Source organism: Ascaphus truei, chromosome 8 (assembly GCF_040206685.1).
Source record: "Ascaphus truei isolate aAscTru1 chromosome 8, aAscTru1.hap1, whole genome shotgun sequence".
Lineage (NCBI taxonomy): Eukaryota > Metazoa > Chordata > Amphibia > Anura > Ascaphidae > Ascaphus > Ascaphus truei.
This window is the reverse complement of record NC_134490.1, coordinates 95,422,199-95,446,031: the sequence shown is the minus strand read 5'-3', so window position 1 is coordinate 95,446,031 and position 23,833 is coordinate 95,422,199. Positions and strand designations below refer to the sequence as shown.

Sequence of the window (23,833 nt, the reverse complement as noted above, 5' to 3'; positions counted from 1 at the left end):
GGAGAGCAGAGCACTGATAGCACCAGTCATTGTAGTGAGAAACTCTTTCTTGAGACCACATCCACCTCCTTGTGATTGTGGCGCAAACTACAATACGTTTCTCTAGATATGCATTACACTTATTATTTCACAGCATATTTTAGTTAAAAAAAAAAATACACGGTTAAATTGTGTTTAGATGCTAGCAAATGATAAAATGGTTTAGCATTACGGTAGATACTTTACCGGGTTTATAACAAATCCTAAACCTCTCTGCTGACAAGAAGAGAAAGTAAGGCCTTGCCCCCGCTGTGGCGGACGCTGCGCTCACCAGAGCCCTCCCCGCAACGGCGCCGGGCCCGCTGCGAGGGGGGGCCGCAGCGCTCGCGCAAGAGCTACTCCTGCTCTCAATAGAATTGAGAGCAGGAACTCGCGTCGAGCGGCTAGGCACGCCCCCCGGCGGTTCAGCCAATGAGGGCGAACCTGCCGGGTGACGTCATGGCCGCGCCCCCGTCACTCCTCCGGCACGCCCCCCCCGGTCTCTGCTCCTGCAGTGAGCTGCAGACCGGGGAATCGCCGGAACGCGCAGCCGAAAGCGCGGGCGCGCATTAGAGCGCCGTGACCGGGGCCTTAACCTAATGCAATTGAAATCTGCATACAGTATACCACAAAATGCAAATGCTTAATACTTGCCCTGATTCTAACTCTTGCAGACTCCACACCAGCTGGTTGTCCTGCAATCGACACCTGTATAAAAATAAAAATAAAACACTTATTTATACGCATATCACTAATTTAGTTAACTCCATTGGGCTCCCACAGCAAAGATGTAGGTGATATTCTGTACCAGCACTGCCACTAAATGCTATGGAAACTTGGCTGTTCTCTCAAAGAGGCAATCCAAGCGGCACTTTAATTTTTTTAAATATATTTTTAGTTTTTAATATATGCAGCCTTTGAGTACCTTTATTGAAAACTAATTGCCTAAGCTGCCGATCGGTTAGTTCTCCCGTAATCGATCAGCAAAGATCCTGCTTCCCAGGGTTCACTAAATGGCGGCCTTTCAGTTTCAATTAATCCTTCAGTCAGTGTAACTCAGCAGCTACAATGTGTTGTATTATTACTAAGGTCACATTATCTAGTGTTACAGTTTGCAGCTCGAACTGCCGGGAATATTGGCAACAAATGATCACAAACAGGAAAGTGTTGCAAAGATCCTGCACTGCTGGGGAAGTGCGCGAAAACCTGCTATAGAAATAGAAGGATGCTCAGTATATTAAAACCGATTAAAAATGGCATTAAGAGATTAATTTGATAAAAAAATGTATGCTATTGCATGGATTGTTCCATTAAGGGGACTGTTGTATTATCTGGAGGAATAATATTATCACACACTACATCTTTGCCTCTGCACAGAATGTAGGAATCATCGAGAAACTAGATGGGGTACCCCCACATTGGCTCAGGCTATAAGTTGGAGGAGGCGCTAATAGGCAGATAAAGGGTAATGTACTCAGCAAGAAACAGAAACCCAAATTGCAGCACTTAACCTACAAGTTGGTGCTGCAATTTGGGTTTCTGTTTCTTGCCGAGTACAGAATATATGAATGCCTGACGCGCGCTACGATGGTCTCAATCCCCACCTCAGGAGACGCACAATTGAGTTCTCTGCATCAGTAAGGGCAATAAGAAGCTGCAACATCAACTGTAGGAGCTTCATAATGGCAATTGTCACAGGGATGATTTAAAAAACACAGGAAGAAACACTGCCGGTAAAGGTAGGTCCCAGGAGTATCACAGCAACTGTGGGGTCCCATAACTCAATAGTGAGTTTTGTGTGTGGTGGGTGTGTGTGGTGTGTGTGTGTGGTGTGTGTGTGTGGTGTGTGTGTGTGGTGGGTGTGTGTGTGGTGTGTGTGTGGTGTGTGTGGTGGGTGTGTGTGTGGTGTGTGTGTGTGGTGGGTGTGTGTGGTGGGTGTGTGGTGGGTGTGTGGTGGGTGTGTGTGGTGTGTGTGTGTGTGTGTGTGTGAGTGTGGTGCCGCGTGTGTGTGTGTGTGTGTGTGTGTGTGTGTGTGTGGTGCCGCGTGTGTGTGTGTGTGTGTGTGTGTGTGTGTGTGTGTGTGTGTGTGTGTGTGTGTGTGTGGTGTGTGTGTGTGGTGCCGCCTGTGTGTGTGTGTGTGGTGCCGCCTGTGTGTGTGTTTGTCTGGTGCTGCCTGTGTGTGTGTGGTGCCGCCTGTGTGTGTGTGTGTGGTGCCGCCTGTGTGTGTGTGTGTGGTGCCGCCTGTGTGTGTGTGTGTGTGTGGTGCCGCCTGTGTGTGTGTGTGTGTGTGGTGCCGCCTGTGTGTGTGTGTGTGTGGTGCCGCCTGTGTGTGTGTGTGTGGTGCCGCCTGTGTGTGTGTGTGTGGTGCCGCCTGTGTGTGTGTGTGTGGTGCCGCCTGTGTGTGTGTGTGTGGTGCCGCCTGTGTGTGTGTGTGGTGCCGCCTGTGTGTGTGTGTGGTGCCGCCTGTGTGTGTGTGTGGTGCCGCCTGTGTGTGTGTGTGTGTGTGTGTGGTGCCGCCTGTGTGTGTGTGTGTGTGTGTGGTGCCGCCTGTGTGTGTGTGTGTATGGTGGTGCGTGTGTGTGTGTGTGTGGTGGTGCCTGTGTGTGTGTGTGGTGGTGCCTGTGTGTGTGTGTGGTGGTGCCTGTGTGTGTGTGTGTGGTGCCTGTGTGTGTGTGTGTGTGGTGCCTGTGTGTGGTGCCTGTGTGTGCATATATATATATATATATATATATATGTATCTACAGTATATGTTAGATTGGGTAGATTGCTGCTTTAGGCAATGTAGTAATTCAGTACAATTCCTTTAATCTAAAATAATGTTTTAATATCTTGAGTGGATTAAAAAACTGTGCTCAGTTATCATCGCAACACAAATAATGTAGACATAGAATATTGGCAAACAGCGATAGTAATTAAGACTGCAGACTGGCGTTTTGCCACAGATCCCTCCTCTGTACACTGCTGAAGATACAGACAGGAGACAGGCTATACTGACTCATGCTGTTTCTTGGGATGGATAAATCCGTGGGATGCATCATTATGTTCTCCAGCAGTGCTCTTATTCCTGTAATGTATCACCCCATGTGTTATTCATATCACAACACACCACTATTAGTATGTACCCAACATGTAACCTGCTGCTCAGCCCACGTATTGTATGCAAAGTATTTTCATCAAGGTGCATATAGGGGAATGAGACGCACGGATTGACACGGTAGCTCCCAGCAGGGGGCATACAAGGGAAATGCAAAAATGTTAATGTTCTGTCAATGATTTAATATTTATATTGCAACTATTTGTGGGGTTTAAAACATTATAGTAGACCAACACACAAAAGTGACAATATAGTTAGCAGTTGTAATGTACGAAAAGAAAAGCAATATGTTTTCTTAACATCGTATTTGCATTATATCATGCACCATTCCACATACTTAAAGTTATTTATAAAATACATTCTATTTGACAACCACTGTTTGAAATTCACTCAACAAGTGCAATATGTGCCCTTACCAGGTCAGCAAATATATGCATATTGGTAAATGAAAGCTACATTTGCCAGTGACATGTAAACATTGATCAGTACAAAATGTAAATGTTCTCATACATGTTAAAAAAGGTTTAAAACTAATTGTTATTTCATAATAATATTAAAGTAGTGTTAAACACTGCTTGGTGAGGCGAAGAAACAACTGGGTGGCATAGCCCCATTGTGTTGTTGCTCTTTAATTAGTGCTGTGGTTTCCAACCTTTTTTGGTTAAGGAATGATATAATTAATAATAGTGTGAAATTCTGAGGAACCCCAACCCCCTCTAATAGCGCGTCTGAGATCAGATGCATTGTAAGGAACTCCAACCCTCACTAATAGCGCGTCTGAGATCAGATGCATTGTAAGGAACTCCAACCCTCCCTAATAGCGCGTCTCAGTTCAGATGCATTGTAAGGAACCCCAACTCTCTCTAATAGCGCGTCTGAGATCAGATGCATTGTAAGGAACCCCCAACCCTCTCTAATAGCGCGTCTGAGATCAGATGCATTGTAAGGAACCCCAACCCTCTCTAATAGCGCGTCTGAGATCAGATGCATTGTAAGGAACCCCATCCCTCACTAATAGCGCGTCTGAGATCAGATGCATTGTAAGGAACCCCAACCCTCTCAAATAGCGCGTCTGAGATCAGATGCATTGTAAGGAACCCCAACCCTCTCAAATAGCGCGTCTGAGATCAGATGCATTGTAAGGAACCCCAACCCTCTCTAATAGCGCGTCTGAGATCAGATGCATTGTAAGGAACCCCAACCCTCACTAATAGCGCGTCTGAGATCAGATGCATTGTAAGGAACCCCAACCCTCACTAATAGCGCGTCTGAGATCAGATGCATTGTAAGGAACCCCAACCCTCTCTAACAGCGCGTCTGAGATCAGATGCATTGTAAGGAACCCCAACCCTCAATAATAGCGCGTCTGAGATCAGATGCATTGTAAGGAACCCCAACCCTCTCTAATAGCGCGTCTGAGATCAGATGCATTGTAAGGAACCCCAACCCTCTCTAATAGCGCGTCTGAGATCAGATGCATTGTAAGGAACCCCAACCCTCACTAATAGCGCGTCTGAGATCAGATGCATTGTAAGGAACCCCAACCCTCTCTAATAGCGCGTCTGAGATCAGATGCATTGTAAGGAACCCCAACCCTCTCTAACAGCGCGTCTGAGATCAGATGCATTGTAAGGAACCCCAACCCTCTCTAATAGCGCGTCTGAGATCAGATGCATTGTAAGGAACCCCAACCCTCTCTAATAGCGCGTCTGAGATCAGATGCATTGTAAGGAACCCCAACCCTCTCTAATAGCGCGTCTGAGATCAGATGCATTGTAAGGAACCCCAACCCTCACTAATAGCGCGTCTGAGATCAGATGCATTGTAAGGAACCTCAACCCTCTCTAATAGCGCGTCTGAGATCAGATGCAGATACATTCTTCTGTATTGGGTACAATTTTCAAATTACGTGAAAATTGCACTAAACCCATTGGGGATGCCCTAGGAATAGGGTTGGCAGGTGTCCGGTTTTGAACCGGAGAGCCCGGTATTTTGCCCCTGCGCCCGGTATAAAATGAAAGGCAATACCGGACATGTACAGTATGTGTCCGGCATTACCTCTCTCCTAACGAAGGGGGGCTGCGGGGGCCTGCAGAGCAGTTGCCGCCGGACCCGGCTCTCCCGCACCTGCAGGCTTCTCCCTCACTGTCTCACACTGACGCGCGCCGGGTCTCACCCACATCAGAGCGCGCAGGAAGATGGGCTCAGCTTCCGGTGTGAAGGGGAGGCCCAGCGCGCGTCAGCAGACGACACCGCGGCGGGAGACAGTGAGGGAGAAGCCTGCAGGTGCGGGAGAGCCGGGCCCGGCGGCAACTGCTCTGACTTTTTTTTATATGTATTGGGGAGGTGGGTGTATATATTTATATGTATTGGGGGGTGGGTGTATATATGTATATGTATCGGGGAGGTGGGTGTATATATTTATATGTATCGGGGAGGTGGGTGTATATATGTATATGTATTGGGGAGGTGGGTGTATATATTTATATGTATCGGGGAGGTGGGTGTATATATTTATATGTATTGGGGGGTGGGTGTATATATGTATATGTATGGGGAGGTGGGTGTATATATGTATATGTATGGGGAGGTGGGTGTATATATGTATATGTATTGGGGGGTGGGTGTATATATGTATATGTATTGGGGGTGGGTGTATATATGTATATGTATCGGGGAGGTGGGTGTATATATTTATATGTATTGGGGAGGTGGGTGTATATATTTATATGTATTGGGGAGGTGGGTGTATATATTTATATGTATTGGGGAGGTGGGTGTATATATTTATATGTATTGGGGAGGTGGGTGTATATGTGTATATGTATCGGGGAGGTGGGTGTATATGTGTATATGTATCGGGGAGGTGGGTGTATATATGTATATGTATTGGGTAGGTGGGTGTATATATGTATATGTATTGGGGAGGTGGGTGTATATATGTATATGTATTGGGGAGGTGGGTGTATATATGTATATGTATTGGGGAGGTGGGTGTATATATGTATATGTATTGGGAGGTGGGTGTATATGTGTATATGTATCGGGGAGGTGGGTGTATATATTTATATGTATTGGGGGGGTGGGTGTATATATTTATATGTATTGGGGAGGTGGGTGTATATATTTATATGTATTGGGGAGGTGGGTGTATATATTTATATGTATTGGGGAGGTGGGTGTATATATTTATATGTATCGGGGAGGTGGGTGTATATATGTATATGTATTGGGGAGGTGGGTGTATATATGTATATGTATTGGGGAGGTGGGTGTATATATTTGTATGTATCGGGGAGGTGGGTGTATATATGTATATGTATCGGGGAGGTGGGTGTATATATTTATATGTATCGGGGAGGTGGGTGTATATATTTATATGTATCGGGGAGGTGGATGTATATATGTATATGTATCGGGGAGGTGGGTGTATATATTTATATGTATCGGGGAGGTGGGTGTATATATTTATATGTATCGGGGAGGTGGGTGTATATATTTATATGTATCGGGGAGGTGGGTGTATATATTTATATGTATCGGGGAGGTGGGTGTATATATTTATATGTATCGGGGAGGTGGGTGTATAAATGTATATGTATCGGGGAGGTGGGTGTATATATGTATATGTATCGGGGAGGTGGGTGTATATATGTATATGTATCGGGGAGGTGGGTGTATATATGTATATGTATTGGGGAGGTGGGTGTATATATTTATATGTATTGGGGAGGTGGGTGTATATATGTATATGTATTGGGGAGGTGGGTGTATATATGTATATGTATTGGGGAGGTGGGTGTATATATTTATATGTATTGGGGAGTGGGTGTATATGTATAGGGGAGGTGGGTGTATATATTTATATGTATTGGGAGGTGGGTGTATATATTTATATGTATTGGGGAGGAGGGTGTATATATTTATATGTATTGGGGAGGTGGGTGTATATATTTATATGTATCGGGGAGGTGGGTGTATATATGTATATGTATTGGGGAGTGGGTGTATATATGTATTGGGGGTGGGTGTATATATGTATATGTATTGGGAGGTGGGTGTATATGTATATGTATTGGGGGTGGGTGTATATATGTATATGTATTGGGAGGTGGGTGTATATGTATTGGGGAGTGGGTGTATATATGTATATGTATTGGGGGGTGGGTGTATATATGTATATGTATTGGGGGGTGGGTGTATATATGTATATGTATTGGGAGGTGGGTGTATATGTATATGTATTGGGGAGTGGGTGTATATATGTATATGTATTGGGGAGTGGGTGTATATATGTATATGTATTGGGGGGTGGGTGTATATATGTATATGTATTGGGAGGTGGGTGTATATGTATTGGGGGGTGGGTGTATATAGCACACCCTCCTGCAATGGGGAAAGGCCTGTATAGTGTAAGAGGTATTTGCTGTCACATACAGTACCTGGTTGCTTTTTTCTGCTTGCAAATTTCTGTTGGAGTCGGGGAAGTGGATGTGACAGCCCGTTTCTTCCATCACTTTCTTTATGTTGTTGCCGCCTTTACCTATGACATGTGAATGCTCCGTGTGTGAAACATCCATCTTCAATGTCACCCGGTTACTCTACAAAAAAAAAAAAAACATGGTTAATTGTGTGATATGCTGTAAATTTTACTGTAGGTAATTTGTGTCTTTCAAATAACTGAATAATTGTAAAAGATGTTTAAACATTTAACCGGTATGCGCTCGCTAAAATATAAACTCAATTGGCGTTTCAATTAGGGATTTTCATGTTTACTTGGTATCGCCAATCCTTTTATTTCCCCTAAGAGTAACTTTTATTTATTGTGCAACATGGAAATCTTCTGAATTTAGTATAAATTAGAACATTTGTTTTTTTTTCTCTTTTTACTTTAATTTCGCCTTATTATGTGATCCTGCCCCCAAACAAGCCCCCAATGAAGACAATATGAAATTTATACCCAAGTGTGTAAATTCTTTTGGGAAGAGGAGTTGTACTATAATAATAATAATAATAATAATAATAATAATAATAATAATAATAATAATAGCATGTTCTTGTATATTACAGAGACATTTTGCAGGCACAGGTCCCTGCCCCGTGGAGCTTACAATCTATGTTTTTGGTGCCTGAGGCACAGGGAGATAAAGTGACGTGCCCAAGGTCACAAAGAGCCGACACCGGGAATTGAACCAGGCTCCCCTGCGACAAACTCTCAGTGCCAGTCAGTTTCTGCTCCCCGAGCCACCCCCGCTCCCCGAGCCACACAAAGATAGAAAGTCAGATCCTGGCTTAACATTATTGTTGAAATGTATCTTCATAAGTGGAAACTGTTGGCATGCAGGATATCGTATAGGAATGCTACCATGTTATATTTTCAGACAACTGTCATTTCTGATACTGTATATGAATCCAAGAGAACGCTGTGTGGATCAGCGTGTCAAGAACCTAGCACAAGAAAACCATACTTTTCAGAAATTCTCCAGGAAAACATGCAGGGATGGTCTCAAGCTATGACCGACTACCACAACTGGCAAGTGATGGGCAACGTGACGTCTACGCCTTTTCAGAAATGTTTTAGTGCTAAAACTAAACAAATCTCATCAAATAAACCCCCAAATTATTTTAACTCAGCGAATACAGTAATCTAAACAAAAAAAAGTTTAGACAAAGAATTCTAAAATCTGCATATTTAAGATCAAGAACATGTATTAATTAACATGGTATAACTAAAGTAACTGCACCCAGAAAATACACGAGTATACTGTATGACTAGAGCTAAACGCTAAATACCAATGCTTCAAAATAGCTGAAAAGCGTAGAACACATTACTACACCACTAAGGATTTCTCAATATATATTACGCAGCTTTCTTTCTAAAGAGACGTTTTCCTAAAAGAGAATAATCACTGGATTTCAACTGCAGGAACACTGTTTACATATTTTGGATCTTGCGTACTGTAACATTCCACAAGTAAACTCCGTGGATTCCAGATTAATGATCTAAGCAAACAAGTTACAGCTGAAAGCAAGAGGAACAGCAGAGGAGAAGCCCAACGTGAAATAAACTATAGCCCAACACAACATTTACATGTCACCCTCGTTTTCACAGACCATGCGATTATAAACACACCGTTTGTTTTAATTCTTTGCAAAAGCTTTATTTTTAGCTGCTTTCTTTTTTACTTGGGTATTATTTTAATTATATGTATTTTGCATATAAAGACTGAGATCTTAAATGTAAATTTGGAAGATTAGGCAAATTCCTGGCAGCTAGGTTATATCAAAACAAGCAAAGCTGCAACCTATTAATAGTTATTGCCAGCAGATATGCAGATATACAGCTGTCCAGCCTACAACCCTTCTCACATGGTGCACCCCACATCTGGAATATCCTCTCCATGCCCATCATGCACCAGTCTCTCCACAACTTCATGAAACAGGTCTGTTTCAGATGTGTTTTGAAGTGTTTAAATAGTACTGAATACTCAAACTACAGTAGGCTCTTACACACTTGCCAATGAACTCAAATGTACTCCTAGTGTTTCTGTTAATCATCCCACATGCCCATTAGATTGTAAAGTCTGAGGCAGGGACTTTCCCCCCAATGTTACATTTATGCACTAATCCCAGCGACATTATTACGTCCTTGTATTGTGCATTGGTTGGCGCTATGAAATAAATACACACAGACATATTAAACAGTTAATACATGTTCAAACCAGTGCTGGCACTATGATGGTAAAGGGGTGGGGTACAATTTACAAATGTATATAGCGACAGATAAATTGCCTTTACTTTTGTTTTTCATATTGTAAAATCCCACAAGATTTCGGCAGATTTGGAGAAATGTAACTAAAATAGAATGGCTGCTGTTGTAAATGGTTTTTAATTCACGTCTGATCATTGCAACGTATGATCCAACAAATCATTCTTTTTGCATACCTGTGCAAACGTTTCTTACAACTTATATCCTGCTCACTGGAACTGCACCCTTAGTTTAATTATTTTTGGTTACCATTTTTCTATGTATTAAGATATGAATACATCGTCTGTAAACACGTCTCTATGCTGATGTAGCAGATGTTCTTGCACGGTAACACATTCAAACTTGCACCAGCAGAAACACATTATCAACAGATTTGCAATGCATGGAGTCGCTACATGCAACATGTGATTTAGTGCATTGCTGCACGATAACAGGTTCAATAACTTTGGCTACATCTGTACTGTATATTTCTGCTCCATGTCTATATCAGACTTACTTTTTTTACACATACTGTACTAAAGAATTAAGATAAAGGATAGTGTACATTACATGTAATTGACATAATGGGAGATAAATTTAGCCAGCTGTGTGAATAATCTCCAACCACCTACCAGGGGCGGAACTACACTACAGCACAACCATGCAATGCAGGGGCCCCAAGAGCAGATGGGGGGGGGGGGCTGGCTGGCACCGATTAACTTGGGCATGGCCAGGACCTGTGTTTGCTGAGGGGACCTCACGTCCAGTCCCAGTCAGTATACCCATGTCCCGGTCGGTACCAGAAGTAGGGCCCACCCAAAAATCAGACCCAACTTCTGCATCCACCTATGTGGAACCAGCTTCCCAACGACACTCCCCTGCCCCACATTGCCCACAATGTAAGGGGGGGGATTGAGTGAGAGGGGAAGGGGGGGATTGAGTGAGAGGGGCAGGGGGGGATTGAGTGAGAGGGGAAGGGGGGGAATTGAGTGAGAGCGGAAAGGGGGATTGAGAGGGGAAGGGGGGATTGAGTGAGAGGGGAAGGGGGGGATTGAGTGAGAGGGGAAGGGGGGGATTGAGTGAGAGCTACCCCTCTGCCTGCACAACTGCCAGCAAAGGAGCACGTTGAAGCGGCAGCATTCTCCGCATACAAGAAAATCTGTGTTTTCAGGCGGCTGCCGCGTGACGTCAGCAAGTTCAGCCAATGAGGGCGAACCAGCTTCGTGACGTGTCTACAATCTCCTGCAGCCAAGTTTACAAATCGCTTGGGCTGCAGGTGTCCACGCAGTGGCGTGCTAGTTTGCACGCGGCCACGAGAGAGAGAGAGAGAGAGATTTAATATTTCTATGCACATTTCTAATAATGTGTTCATTTCAAATGATACACCGATAGCAACTATGTGAACACATTAGGGACTAAACACGGTATACAGTTTTCACTGAAAGGCATACAGTACGTACACCTGAGACCGTAACACTGGTGACTCATTTGATGCACATAAAGGTTGCAAGTAGCTCTGACAAAATACACAAAGGTGACCTTCTTTAAGTAGCAGTGTATTATTTTATAGTGAAAAAAAGGACCAGAGGGAAGTACTGCTTCAGATGTGTGCACTGCACATATCCACTTACCCAGATTGGACTAAGTGACACTGCTTCAGATGTGTGCACTGTACATATCCACTTACCCAGATTGGACTAAGTGACACTGCTTGATCAACTACACGTAGTTAGAATGATTTAGTAAACACTTGTAAAATCACTGTACCTTTGTATCCAAAACAGACATGATCCTTTCTTTGGCTTCTTTGACGTTGTCTTTCTTTCCAGAGACTTTAATGTGCGGATCTGCACAGACACGAAAAAAAAATTTTTTTAGGCAAATAGCAAATATAAGGTAAATGTTAAAAATTTAACAATATTAAAAAAATGTTAAAAGCATTACATTTTTATTATCTGAACACAGACACGCAGCGACACTCCAGTAGCTGAAGAAAAAAAGAATTTATTGATCAAACATTCACATTTGCTCAATAAAGCCTTTTTTCTCCAACTGCTGGAGTGCCGCTGCTGGTCTGTGTTTGGCTGCTGTTCACTTGACTCGGGATCTACTAACGGATTAGATCCCGGTCAGCATTTGGTGCACCATATTTACGCTCCGGTACAGTGAGTACGTATAGGAGCGCATGCTCCACACCAGGGACGCACAAACTGGGGGAGCGGGGCCCCACACGCAGAGGCCCCACACGCTTCCCGAAGGCATTTAAATTAAATGCCGGGGGAGCGGCAAAGGCCTCTGTAAACCGCACTTACCTTGGTTCAGACTGCTTCTAGAGATGTGTCGCCATGGCAACTTGGCAACAAATGATGCCGCTGGGTCATGCGATGTCATGTTGCCATGACAACGTGATGTCCTGACGCTCAGAACGTCTGAACCAAGGTAAGGGGGATGAGGGGAAGCAAAGAGGGGGAGAGCCGGCAGGGGACACAGGTGAGAAAGATTGCGCTCCCCTGCTCTACATTACTCTCTTCTCTGTGTTTACTATCTTGACATAACCCTTATCTTTATATTTGTCTGAGCCTTTGCTTTGGTTACATTTTTTTATACTCAATGTATATATTAATACAAAAGAATAGATTATACAACGTACAAACAGAACAAACATTACCACTGCAATCTGTGTTCTTGTCATTACAATTCGCTGTCTCTGATTATGCCAGTCACAATATATTGCCACGTCCTGCAATTTGTATGTGATGGCAAAATAATGGGATTGAGATGTGGGTTTTAAATATGGTTGATAAGAGGAAAAATATATATGCATCCATTCATCATAGAGAACAGCGTTGTACCCCTGGTACAGCAAATAAAAATATCACGTGTGAGCACATTCACGTTCCTGCTTTTCACTGTTCTCTCTTAGCATACAGTACTTCCACTATAGCCATGTCCATTAACATATTACACAGCTTCCAGCACAGCCTGGGTTAAAATGTGCACAGCCAGTAACCCTACTCACAGACCGCTATTTCACCCTTTTGGGTCTCTTCAGCGTGAGGCGGGTAATACTGGCTTTGCAATGTGAAGGCGGAATAGGTTTCAACCACATTATACAAGTTACGGTCTATCACAGGTACAAATGAGCACTTTATTAAAAAGCTACAAAATAGACACGTTTGATAACATTCGGTTTCCTTGGATTTCCTCTCATGATACTGTGGAGACTGTAGTTCAGTTGCTCTCAACTCCAGTCCTCAAGGACTGGAAACAGTCCAGGGTTTAAGGATACCCCTGCTTGAGCACAGGGGGTTCAGTCAAAATGATTGGGCCACCTGTGCTATTGAGAGGATGTCCTTAAAACCTGGACTGGTGGCTCCCTACTGGAGTTGGGAACTAGTACGGTAGTTTCAAATGGATAAGTGTCCCAACCTCGGTGTGACACTTTGTCTTCTTAACATCCGAGCCATACGGAGTACTGGATATAGTCACTTAAATATTTAATTTACTTTTTCTCTCCATTGGTAACAAATCTGTAATTATTGTATTTTTTGCAAGCTTGCTGCTCATTAAATGTATTTTTTATATACTTTTGTAAAATAATAAAAAAAAAAAATAACTGTAAAACATGTACAGTGATTATGTAAATTACAGAATAAGGAAACAAGCATGGACCCGAGCGTCTTCGAAAACTAATGAATAGTACAAATCGCATGCGGAACTAGGGCAGGGCGAGTGGGGCAGCTGCCCAAGCGCAGCAGTATAGGGGCGCAGGCCGGGGGTGAATGCAGTTGGTCTGAGAAGAGCTGCGGAGGAGGAAGCATGATGGCGGTGGAAGCAGAGGAGAAGGGCGGCGGAGGGGGCAGCGAGAGATTCTGGAGGGGGGAGCGAGACAGACTAGTTCATCCTCTGTGTACAATAAGACTTCATAATATATTGCACATATTTTAAATGACAACATTTTCTTCACCACCAAAATTCAGAGCACGGACTCTTTACAATCAACATTGAAATTCAAAATGTTAATTTAGTGAGAGAGCAATCACATGGCAAATTCATAACATGGAGTAACTTAAGGGGCAGTTCCTTAACTCACAAGAAAAAAGTGCTTAATACAATTGACTGCTTTAAACAAAATGTACTTTGCTCAATCAATGGGCTCCTTTGGTTTCTTTGGAATTTATTTTCAATGTGATACTGAAAAGAAGAAATGTGGTTGACCATCAAGACAGCCATTTCAGATAAAAAAAAAAAAAAAAGAATGAGAGGGGGGATATAGGGGTTCCTTGTGCAATGTATACTGCGACAGCACACAAAAAGAAAGGCCGTTTACAAACTAATGTTATTAAATACTTGAACTTTGTTAAAAAAAAAATTAAAATCGAAGTTCCTGCCTGGTATGTGTGAAAAAAAAAACAAAAAAACTTTACTATACGATACCTAGCTTACCCTATGTATATATGTATGTCTTTATTTATATAGCGCCATTAATGTACATCGTGCTTCACAGCAGTAATAGACGTGATTATCATATAAATAACAAATAATACAAATAACACAAAGGAGAGAAGTGCTTCAGACACAAAAGTAACATTTACGAAAAGGGGTCCCTGCTCTGAAGAGCTTACAATCTAATTGGTAGGTAGGAAGAACGTACAGAGACAGTAGGAGGGCGTTCTTGTAAGTGCGTCTGAAGGGGGCCAAGCTTTATGTATGAGGTGATAATCATCAGCCACGGAGCTGCTCATACTGTATGCCTCCTTAAGCAGGTGTGTTTTGAGGTGGGTCTTAAAGGTGGATAGAGAGGGTGCTGGTCGGGTACTGAGGGGAAGGGCATTCCAGAGGTGTGGGGCAGTTAGTGAGAAAGGTTTAAGGTGAGAGAGGGCTTTAGATACAAAGGGGGTAGAGAGAAGACATCCTTGAGCAGAACGCAAGAGTCGGGATGGTGCATAGCGAGAAATTAGGGCTGAGATGTATGGAGGGGCAGAAGAGTGTAACGCTTTAAAAGTGAGGAGAAGAATGGAGTGTGTGAGACAGGATTTGATAGGAAGCCAGGAGAGGGATTTCAGCAGGAGATACGGAGACAGATTTCGGAAATAGTAGAGTGATTCTGGCAGCAGCATTTAGGATAGATTGTAGGGGAGACAGGTGATAGGCAGGGAGGCCGGATGGCAGGAGGTTGCAGTAATCGAGACGGGAGGGAATGAGGGCCTGAGTCAGAGTTTTTGCAGTCGAGCAACAGAGGAAAGGGCGTATCTTTGTTATATTGCGGAGGAAAAACACGACAGTTTTTTGCTACGTTTTGAATGTGAGAAGGGAATGTGAGAGAGGACTCGAGTGTGACACCTAGGCAGCGTGCTTGTGCTACTGGGTGAATGATAGTACTTCCAACAGTAATGTGCAAGGAGGTAGTATGGCCAGGTTTGGAGGAAGTATTAGGAGCTCTATTTTAGCCATGTTGAGTTTCAGCCGGCGGAGGGCCATCCAGGATGATATTCCAGAGAGGCATTCAGAAACTTTAGTCTGTAGAACAGGTGTAAGGGGTCAATTTGTGTGTGATCCGCATAGAGGTAATATTTGGATATTTGAAATACAGCTCAACCCCGTTTGAGCGCGATCCGCTTATAACGCGGTTTGAGCGTGGACCCCGATTAAAAAAAAAAAAAAATTATATATATATATATATATATATATTTTTTTTTTTTTTGCACACACTGCACACACCTCGCTCACAGCCCCCCCTACCTCCCTACCTTTGGTGTCAGCTGCTGGGGGATCGGAGCGGGGCTGACGGGGGAAATCGGAGCTGGCGGGGGGGGGGGAAATCGGAGCTGGCGGGGGGGGGGGAGGGAATCAGAGCTGGGGGGGAAATCAGAGCTGGGGGGGGGAGAATCAGAGCTGGGGGGGAGAATCAGAGCTGGGGGGGAGAATCAGAGCTGGGGGGGAGAATCAGAGCTGGGGGGGAGAATCAGAGCTGGGGGGGAGAATCAGAGCTGGGGGGGGAGAATCAGAGCTGGGGGGGGAGAATCAGAGCTGGGGGGGGAGAATCAGAGCTGGGGGGGAGAATCAGAGCTGGGGGGGAGAATCAGAGCTGGGGGGGAGAATCAGAGCTGGGGGGGAGAATCAGAGCTGGGGGGGAGAATCAGAGCTGGGGGGGAATCAGAGCTGGGGGGGGAATCAGAGCTGGGGGGGGAGAATCAGAGCTGGCGGGGGGAAATCGGTGTGGAGCTGCTGGGGGGGGGGGTCGGTGTGGAGCTGCTGGGGGAAATGAGGCTGCTAGGGGAAGTGTGAGGGGACGTGGGAGGGGACGTGGGAGGGGACGTGTAGGGCTCCCCTCCCTCCTCCTCCCGATTGGGCGCGTGGCGGCCATTTTTTTTCAAATCAGCGCGACCCCTTTTATAGCGTGGTAGGATCGGTTGGCCCCCGAGGACCACGCTTTAATGGGGTTGAGCTGTATTAAAAATGACAGCATTTATTTCATTTTGGTCCTAGGGTAAATTCCATTGTTACATGCGAGTCTGTATAAGAAGACTTCCTTACTGTGTAATCTTGTACAAATCATGTGCTACTAATTTATTATTGTTTTTTAATGCATTAAGGAATTAAATGCGGAGTGATATTCGGAAAAACAATCAGAACAGTATTAACATTAACAGAAGGGTGGTTTCTAATATGAAACACAATGTTTTGTTCAGAATGTTTTTACCCAAAGGACGAGAGACTGAAAGTACAGCCAGACGTAACTGAAAAAAAATAAATCATCTGTGGAAATGGTTCCTAGTCATGCTCCACAAAATAAATATATGAGATATTAATCATATAACTTGATCAAGAGTTGTTGCCCATCAGTAAGTGGTTGTAAACCATACAATCTGGGTTTGGAAAATTTGTCAGGTGAAAACATGGTCTTGGAAAGAAGAATGACTGATTATCTCAAAGATATAATTTTCCTCACAAGTAGAAATAAAGTATAAATCACAGTTCTGTGAGCAGGCATAAGAGTATTGTACACGTACAGTATATGTTGCCTTGTACCCTCTACAAAACACATCTTTATAATACCCACTTTCCACTGGTTAAAAAAAACCATATTTAACAAACAAAATATCTGTTCTTTACATGACAACGGACATGCCCTATTGAATATACAGTACGGCCACCAATGGTCAATTTACTCAATTGGAAAGTATGGAAAACACTGGGAAATGTAAGTAGCTACAACTATAATGCCTATTCACATCATACATTAATGCTCTTTATTCTATTTTCCCTTTTTTATGTGGAACCCCAGAGACTAACTTCTTACATTGTTTCCAACGTGTATTTAATAATAGAAGTGACCTGTTAACAGGAATCTGTACTGTTGCTACCGTATATCATTTAGAACAAAAAAAAAAAATTGTGAAATCATTTAAGATTTACAGTTACAAATAGTCTTTGTACAGTAAATACTGTTTTAACGATCATCCTGCAAAGATTTATATTATTTCCATTCTTAATACGCACTTCTGGACTATTTCTATAGTATTTCTATTTGGTCCCGGATAGTTGCACTCTATGGCTGCTGAGATAAAGGGGGTTAAATACTCCCCAACATAATGTCTGAGTGGCTATATAAGTACACAAAGTAACTGTTCCCAGCACTGTGGGAGGACAGTAACCACTAAAACCCTAAATAGGTCAAAAATAATGAAATTTTATTAAACCATAAACAGCGCATGAAATTCTAGCTAGATCCACAGTTATACTGAGGCTGTGGGAGCACGTTCATATATACTGCTATATGTCTCATTATTAGCATTGTATTCTATATCATCTGATACCTTCCACATCACTGAATTTAAACCTGTACACCAACTATATACAACCACCCACTACCTACATGTAAAGGGAGGATAACTTGCAAGTGATAAAGGTTACCCCTATATCTGGATACAAACTTTATTTTTTGGATATGCACCTAAAGGGTTAATTTGAACATTAATATCAGATGTCACATACCTCCTCCCTAGTGAGCTATCTACATGGTCTGTAACTATTTTAGTAACTATCACCAGGGACTGCCCATATAGCTACTTGGGGGTTATCCCTTGCTCCCTGTTGAAGCCACTACACAACCCCATTTTTAATTGAATTTTATTATGAGTTTGCGCTGTTTATGGTTTAATAAAATTATTATTTTTGACCTATTTAGGGTTTTAGTGGTTACTGTCCTCCCACAGTGCTGGGAGCAGTTACTTTGTGTACTTGTATAAGCCAATCAGACATTATGTTGGGGAGTATTTAACCCCCTTTATCTCAGCAGCCATAGAGTGCAACTATCCGGGATCTTTGGGAGACCTTGTCATCTTCTGGTTTGTGTTTATGTATAACACCATCCCTATGCACCGGCTGTATTTCAACTGATTATTTAATAGACTTTAATATTTGGTGAGCGGACAACCACAAGTTACGTTGTATTTCTATTTGGTACACGTTGAAATAGCGGTTCCCAATTCCAAAGATCAATGTTTTCTGTATCTTTGTGAATTTCAAGTCCTCAATGAGGGAGGCGTTAAAATAACTGCAAGCCCTCGTCCTATAGAATGTAATAAAGCCAAACAAAGAGTGCGAAATGGACATTTGACAAACTCTGCAATATGTAATCCGTGTGTAAAGTGAAGATATTGATGTTGCAAATACTTTTAATGCTCCAGAATACAAGATAAATAACCTCAATATTTTCCTAAAAAAAAACTGGTTCTTTCTAAATAATGTTTTGTTGCCCTGACCACATCAAAGTTTTAAAATGTATTTTCCAGTGGGTTGGAAGGATTCAGGCAAAAGGAAACAAGAATAAATTCTTGATTAATATGAAAATGATGAGACCTCCTTTGGTCTAAACTGTATAATATTCACAAGAACTACGTTATACTGATTAATTCAGTCAATGTTCTCAGGACGAAAGACAAATCCCATGTTTGTACTGGCTGCTTCTGTCATGCCTTGATGAATCTGGCAAGGAGATAATCCTTAATCAGAGGACTAATAATCCTAACATTGAGATCTGAACCTTCAAGGATGCTAGACTTAGACCTACAGTATATCGAAACCCACTAGCAGAAATCCCAATACGGAGTCACATTGACCTGATGGAGGGGATCTTCTGATATCAGCATTACAAAGTTTCCCAAGACCTGGTGTAAATGGATGAAATCGATCCTTTCTGAGTCTGTTTCACAATATTGAACGTCGTATCTGAAATTCCCAGGTGTAATAAGGCTCGTCTCTCCATTTCCACACACTTCATTCTAGACCTTCCATATTAGAATTAGATCATGGACCTTGGATGAGCAATTGAGAATCTCTTGAAAAGGAGGTTCCTTCACTAGTCATCAGTCTGGAAAACCAGTTCCTCTTTGTCCAGGGAGAACGATCACCTCCACCTGATCTTTTTGGATCTTCAGTACCCTTTGCACCATCAGAATTGGTGGCAAAATGTAACCAAAATGCATCCTGAGTCATCTGTGGATCTTTCCACTGTGAAACCTATTTCTTCACTTTGTGTTTTAAATAGAAAGCCATTAAAGCCCTGCGTGGCACAGCCTGTCAATATGGAGTGTACATTCACCCACATGGCTGATACATAAACACTGGTGATGAAACCTTATACTCTCTCGCTGTAGCTGTGCAATATGATGGGCGCACTGCCTTCTCCATGACGCCGATGCTGGGTTACCCCTCTGTGCTGTGATCAATACAGCCGGGTCTGCACTAAGATGCTTTCTGATACTGCGACATTAACATGATGAGCCATTGACCTGCTAAACAGTTCAGTTTATGCCAGAGCACACTATAAAAATTCAAGTAACACCCCTAAGTAGTGTTAGAAGAGAATTTCATTCTCAGTTTTCATGCCAGGAGGGTGATCTAAATGCCTTATTACAATAACTGAAAACTATCAGCAAAGAGGGAAATATACCTCTTAACAATAACACTGTTGCTACATAGTATCACAGTCTATATACAGATCAGTATTTTGTCAACTGAATCTGCAGCCAATTTATGTTTACCACACAAGAAGGGAGGTGATGAGCATCAGGGCTCTAATCAAAGCTCTCCCTCTTTTGCTAGCATAGTTACCATTCACTATCTAGTCATCATCAAAAGTTTGATCCTTGGCGATGAATACCCCTTTTAGATTTACAATTACTGTATAGGAGTGTGTGTGTGTGTGTGTGTGTGTGTGTGTGTGTGTGTGTGTGTGTGTGTGTGTATATATATATATATATATATGTGTGTGTGTGTGTGTGTATGAGTGTATGTGTATATGTGTATATGTGTATATGTGTGTATACAGTCATGTGAAAAAGAAAGTACATCCTCTTTGAATTCTATGGTTTTACATATCAGGACATACAGCTAAACCCCGTTATAACGCGCCTCGTTATACCGCGATTCGGTTATAACGCGGTTTTCCCGTGGCTCCCGTTTTTTAAAAAAAAAAAAAAAAAAAAAAAAAAAATTTTTTTTTAAAAATTTTTTTTTACATTTTTTTTTTTGCACACTGCACACACTCACTGCACACACACTGCTCATTGCTCACACTGCCACACTGCACACACACTGCACACTGCACACACACTGCTCATTGCTCACACTGACACACTCACTGCACACACACTGCTCATTGCTCACTGCCACACTGCACACACACTGCACACTGCACACACACTGCTCATTGCTCACACTGACACACTGCACACACACTGACCACACTCACGCACACTCACACACACTTACGCACACTCACGCACACACACTTACACACACTTACACACACTTAGACACTCACACACACTCACACACACTCACACACACACACACACACACACACTCACACACACTTACACACACTTAGACACTCACAGACACTCACACACACTCACACACACTCACACACACTTACACACTCACACACACTCACACACACTTACACACACTTAGACACTCACAGACACTCACACACACTCACACACACTCACACACACACACTTACACTCACAGACACTCACAGACACTCACACACACTTACACACACACTCAGACACACACTCAGACACTTACACACACTCACAGACACTTACCCACACTCACACCCATATACACACACACACTTTCTCTCCCATATATACATACACACACACTCTCTCACTCTACACAGACGGGCCGCGACCAGCACCACCACCCGCTCCCCCCCCTCCTCCCGCGCAGGCAGCGGGAGCACCGGGGACAGCGGTGGGGAGAAGAAACCCCCCGCTACAACCTCCATGCAGGCAGCATGGTTCTGAGGTAAGCGGCGACCTGAGGGACATCCCCACTCCCATCTCCTGCCCCGCGGCCTGTCCCGAGGTGACAGGGGGAAGCGGGGACAGGAGGGACATCCCCGCTCCCATCTCCTGCCCCGCGGCCTGTCCCGCGGTGACAGGGTGAAGCGGGGACAGGAGGGACATCCCCGCTCCCATCTCCTGCCCCGCGGCCTGTCCCGCGGTGACAGGGTGAAGCGGGGACAGGAGGGACATCCCCGCTCCCATCTCCTGCCCCGCGGCCTGTTCCGAGGTGACAGGGGGAAGCGGGGACAGGAGAGACATCCCCGCTCCCATCTCCTGCCCCGCGGCCTGTCCCGCGGTGACAGGGGGAAGCGGGGAGCGGAGGGACATGCCCGCTCCCATCTCCTGTCCCGCGGGATGAATATGCGCTAAAGCGCGGCGGCCATTTTTTTTTCTCGCGACCCCGTTAGTAACGCGGTGATCTCGGGGTGGACCCCGAGACCCGCGTTATAACGGGGTTTAGCTGTAATAACAATCATCTGTTCCTTAGCAGGTCTTAAAATTAGGTAAATACAACCTCAGATGAACAACAACACATGACATATTACACCGTGTCATGATTTATTTAACAAAAATAAAGCCAAAATGGAGAAGCCATGTGTATATGGGCTTTGAATATGTATTATTCATAACATAGGTGTCAAAAACAGGTTCCAACATTCCTTTGCCCATTTTAAGCAATTTAGTCCTACAACCACTGGGAATTTGCACAGAAGGACAATCCCCTTCCTTTTCAGTGAGCATTGAATCCCTTTTGCTAAGCAACGTTTACAAGAATGTATAGAAACAAAAAGGAAATGCGTTACTCAAGTAGGCTAAAAAGAATCAGAAGAATGCATAGAAGTAAAACATTTTTAAAGACAAACAAATTAAACTTATTTTTTTTTGTAACTTTAGATTTTGAGAACATAGGGAAAGGGATACAGAAAGAGAAGGGGGCGGGGGAAGAGTGGGTACCACCACCTTAACATTTGGATCCAAAAATACAGAATTACATAACAGCAGCCACACCATACATCCTAGCTCCATATATTCCCCCAAAACACCAGCAGTCAGAGAAAGAACAATCAACATTCCGCAGTGGGTCAAAAATTCACCTACTGTATTTCCCCCAGTGTACCAGGGCTCACAGACTTTAGGGAATTTTCTTCAGTTATGTCTAACAGAAGCTGTAAGTCTTTCCACAGACTGCACCTCCTTCACTTTCCAGATAATCTCTTTCCTGGAGGGGGGCTGGAGCTTTTTCCAGGCACCTGTAATTGCGCTTCTTGCCGCAGTCAGAATATGCACCAATAATTTAGATTTATTTATGTTTACATTATCTAGTGGATTACCAAGAACCATTGTCATCAGGTCTATGGGGATTCTTATCCCAAAAATGTCTTGCACCAAATTTTGCACTATTCCCTAGAATCTCTGAATTTTGGGGCAAACCCACCAAATATGGACCACGTCTCCGATACCACCACAGCCCCATCATCATAGATTTGTGGGCTCAAGGCAGATCTGCTTCAACTTCTGGTGTGTCAAGTACCACCTGAACATAACCGTGTAAATATTCTCTTTAGAGATTGTGCATAGTGATGTGTTTGTTACACAGTTACATAGTAGAGGAGGTTGGGGAGGTTGGGGAAAAAAATAAATAAAAAAAAAAAAAGACTTCCATCCATCAAGTTCAACCTATGCTAAATTTAGACAACAGATATTTTATAATACAATATATATTACTTCTTGATCCAGAGGAAGGCAAACATTGTTGCAGTGACCCATATAGCTTGCCAGTCCTCCCAAGGAATCTCTACCAGAAAAGCCTGGGCCCATTTGTCCATATAGCGGTGTGTGTAGGGGGCCTTATATTCCCAAGAAAAAAGAACTTGGTATAGTGTTTAGATAAGACCCCATCGATATCTTCTTTTTCTACATAATTGTTTAAATACAGTGCATTCTTCAAGGACCCGTCCGGGGACAATTGCCTAAAATAGTGGGAGACCTGTAAAAATCTGAATACCTCAGCCCCCGTGAAAGAGAACCTCTGGCAGAAATCCTGAAAATGTTATATTTTGTGTTTAGAAGCAAATCTCCCACATCTGACCTCCCTAACCTTCCATTCATCTTACGTACTAGAAAAGAACGGTGTCCAAAATCAGGGTTATCAAAAATAGGGGTAGATCTCGAAGGGGTTGAAGATAATTGGTGGTAGTTTTTAACCTTATGCCAAATTTTAAAAGAAAATGTTATTACTGCTGAATCTAAAAGATCCGGTTTGGAACTCTTTATTGACCTATTACAGGCATACCCCACATTAACGTACACAATGGGACCGGAGCATGTATGTAAAGCGAAAATGTACTTACAGTGAAGCACTACCTTTTCCCCACTTATCGATGCATGTACTGTACTGCAATCGTCATATACGTGCATAACTGATGTAAATAACGCATTTGTAACAGGCTCTATAGTCTCCCCGCTTGCGCACAGCTTCGGTACAGGTAGGGAGCCGGTATTGCCGTTCAGGACGTGCAGGCATGCGCATGCGCGAGCTGCCGTTTGCCTATTGGGCGATATGTCCTTACTCGCGAGTGTACTTAAAGTGAGTGTCCTTAAACC

The 23,833-nt window shown here is 43.4% G+C and overlaps 1 protein-coding gene across 3 annotated transcripts in view; it reads right to left on the bottom strand.

Annotated features, from left to right (window-relative positions):
• The window catches only part of BICC1 (BicC family RNA binding protein 1), a 317,587-nt gene that overhangs the window by 54,222 nt on the left and 239,532 nt on the right, over positions 1–23,833 (bottom strand). For all 3 annotated transcript variants that reach the window (XM_075612943.1, XM_075612944.1, XM_075612945.1), the window contains 3 exons: positions 11,628–11,707; positions 7,555–7,713; positions 673–726 (listed from right to left, as the gene is read on the bottom strand). In XM_075612943.1, the coding sequence (XP_075469058.1) occupies positions 673–726; positions 7,555–7,713; positions 11,628–11,707 (293 nt within the window). The remainder of the gene's footprint in view (positions 1–672; positions 727–7,554; positions 7,714–11,627; positions 11,708–23,833) is intronic.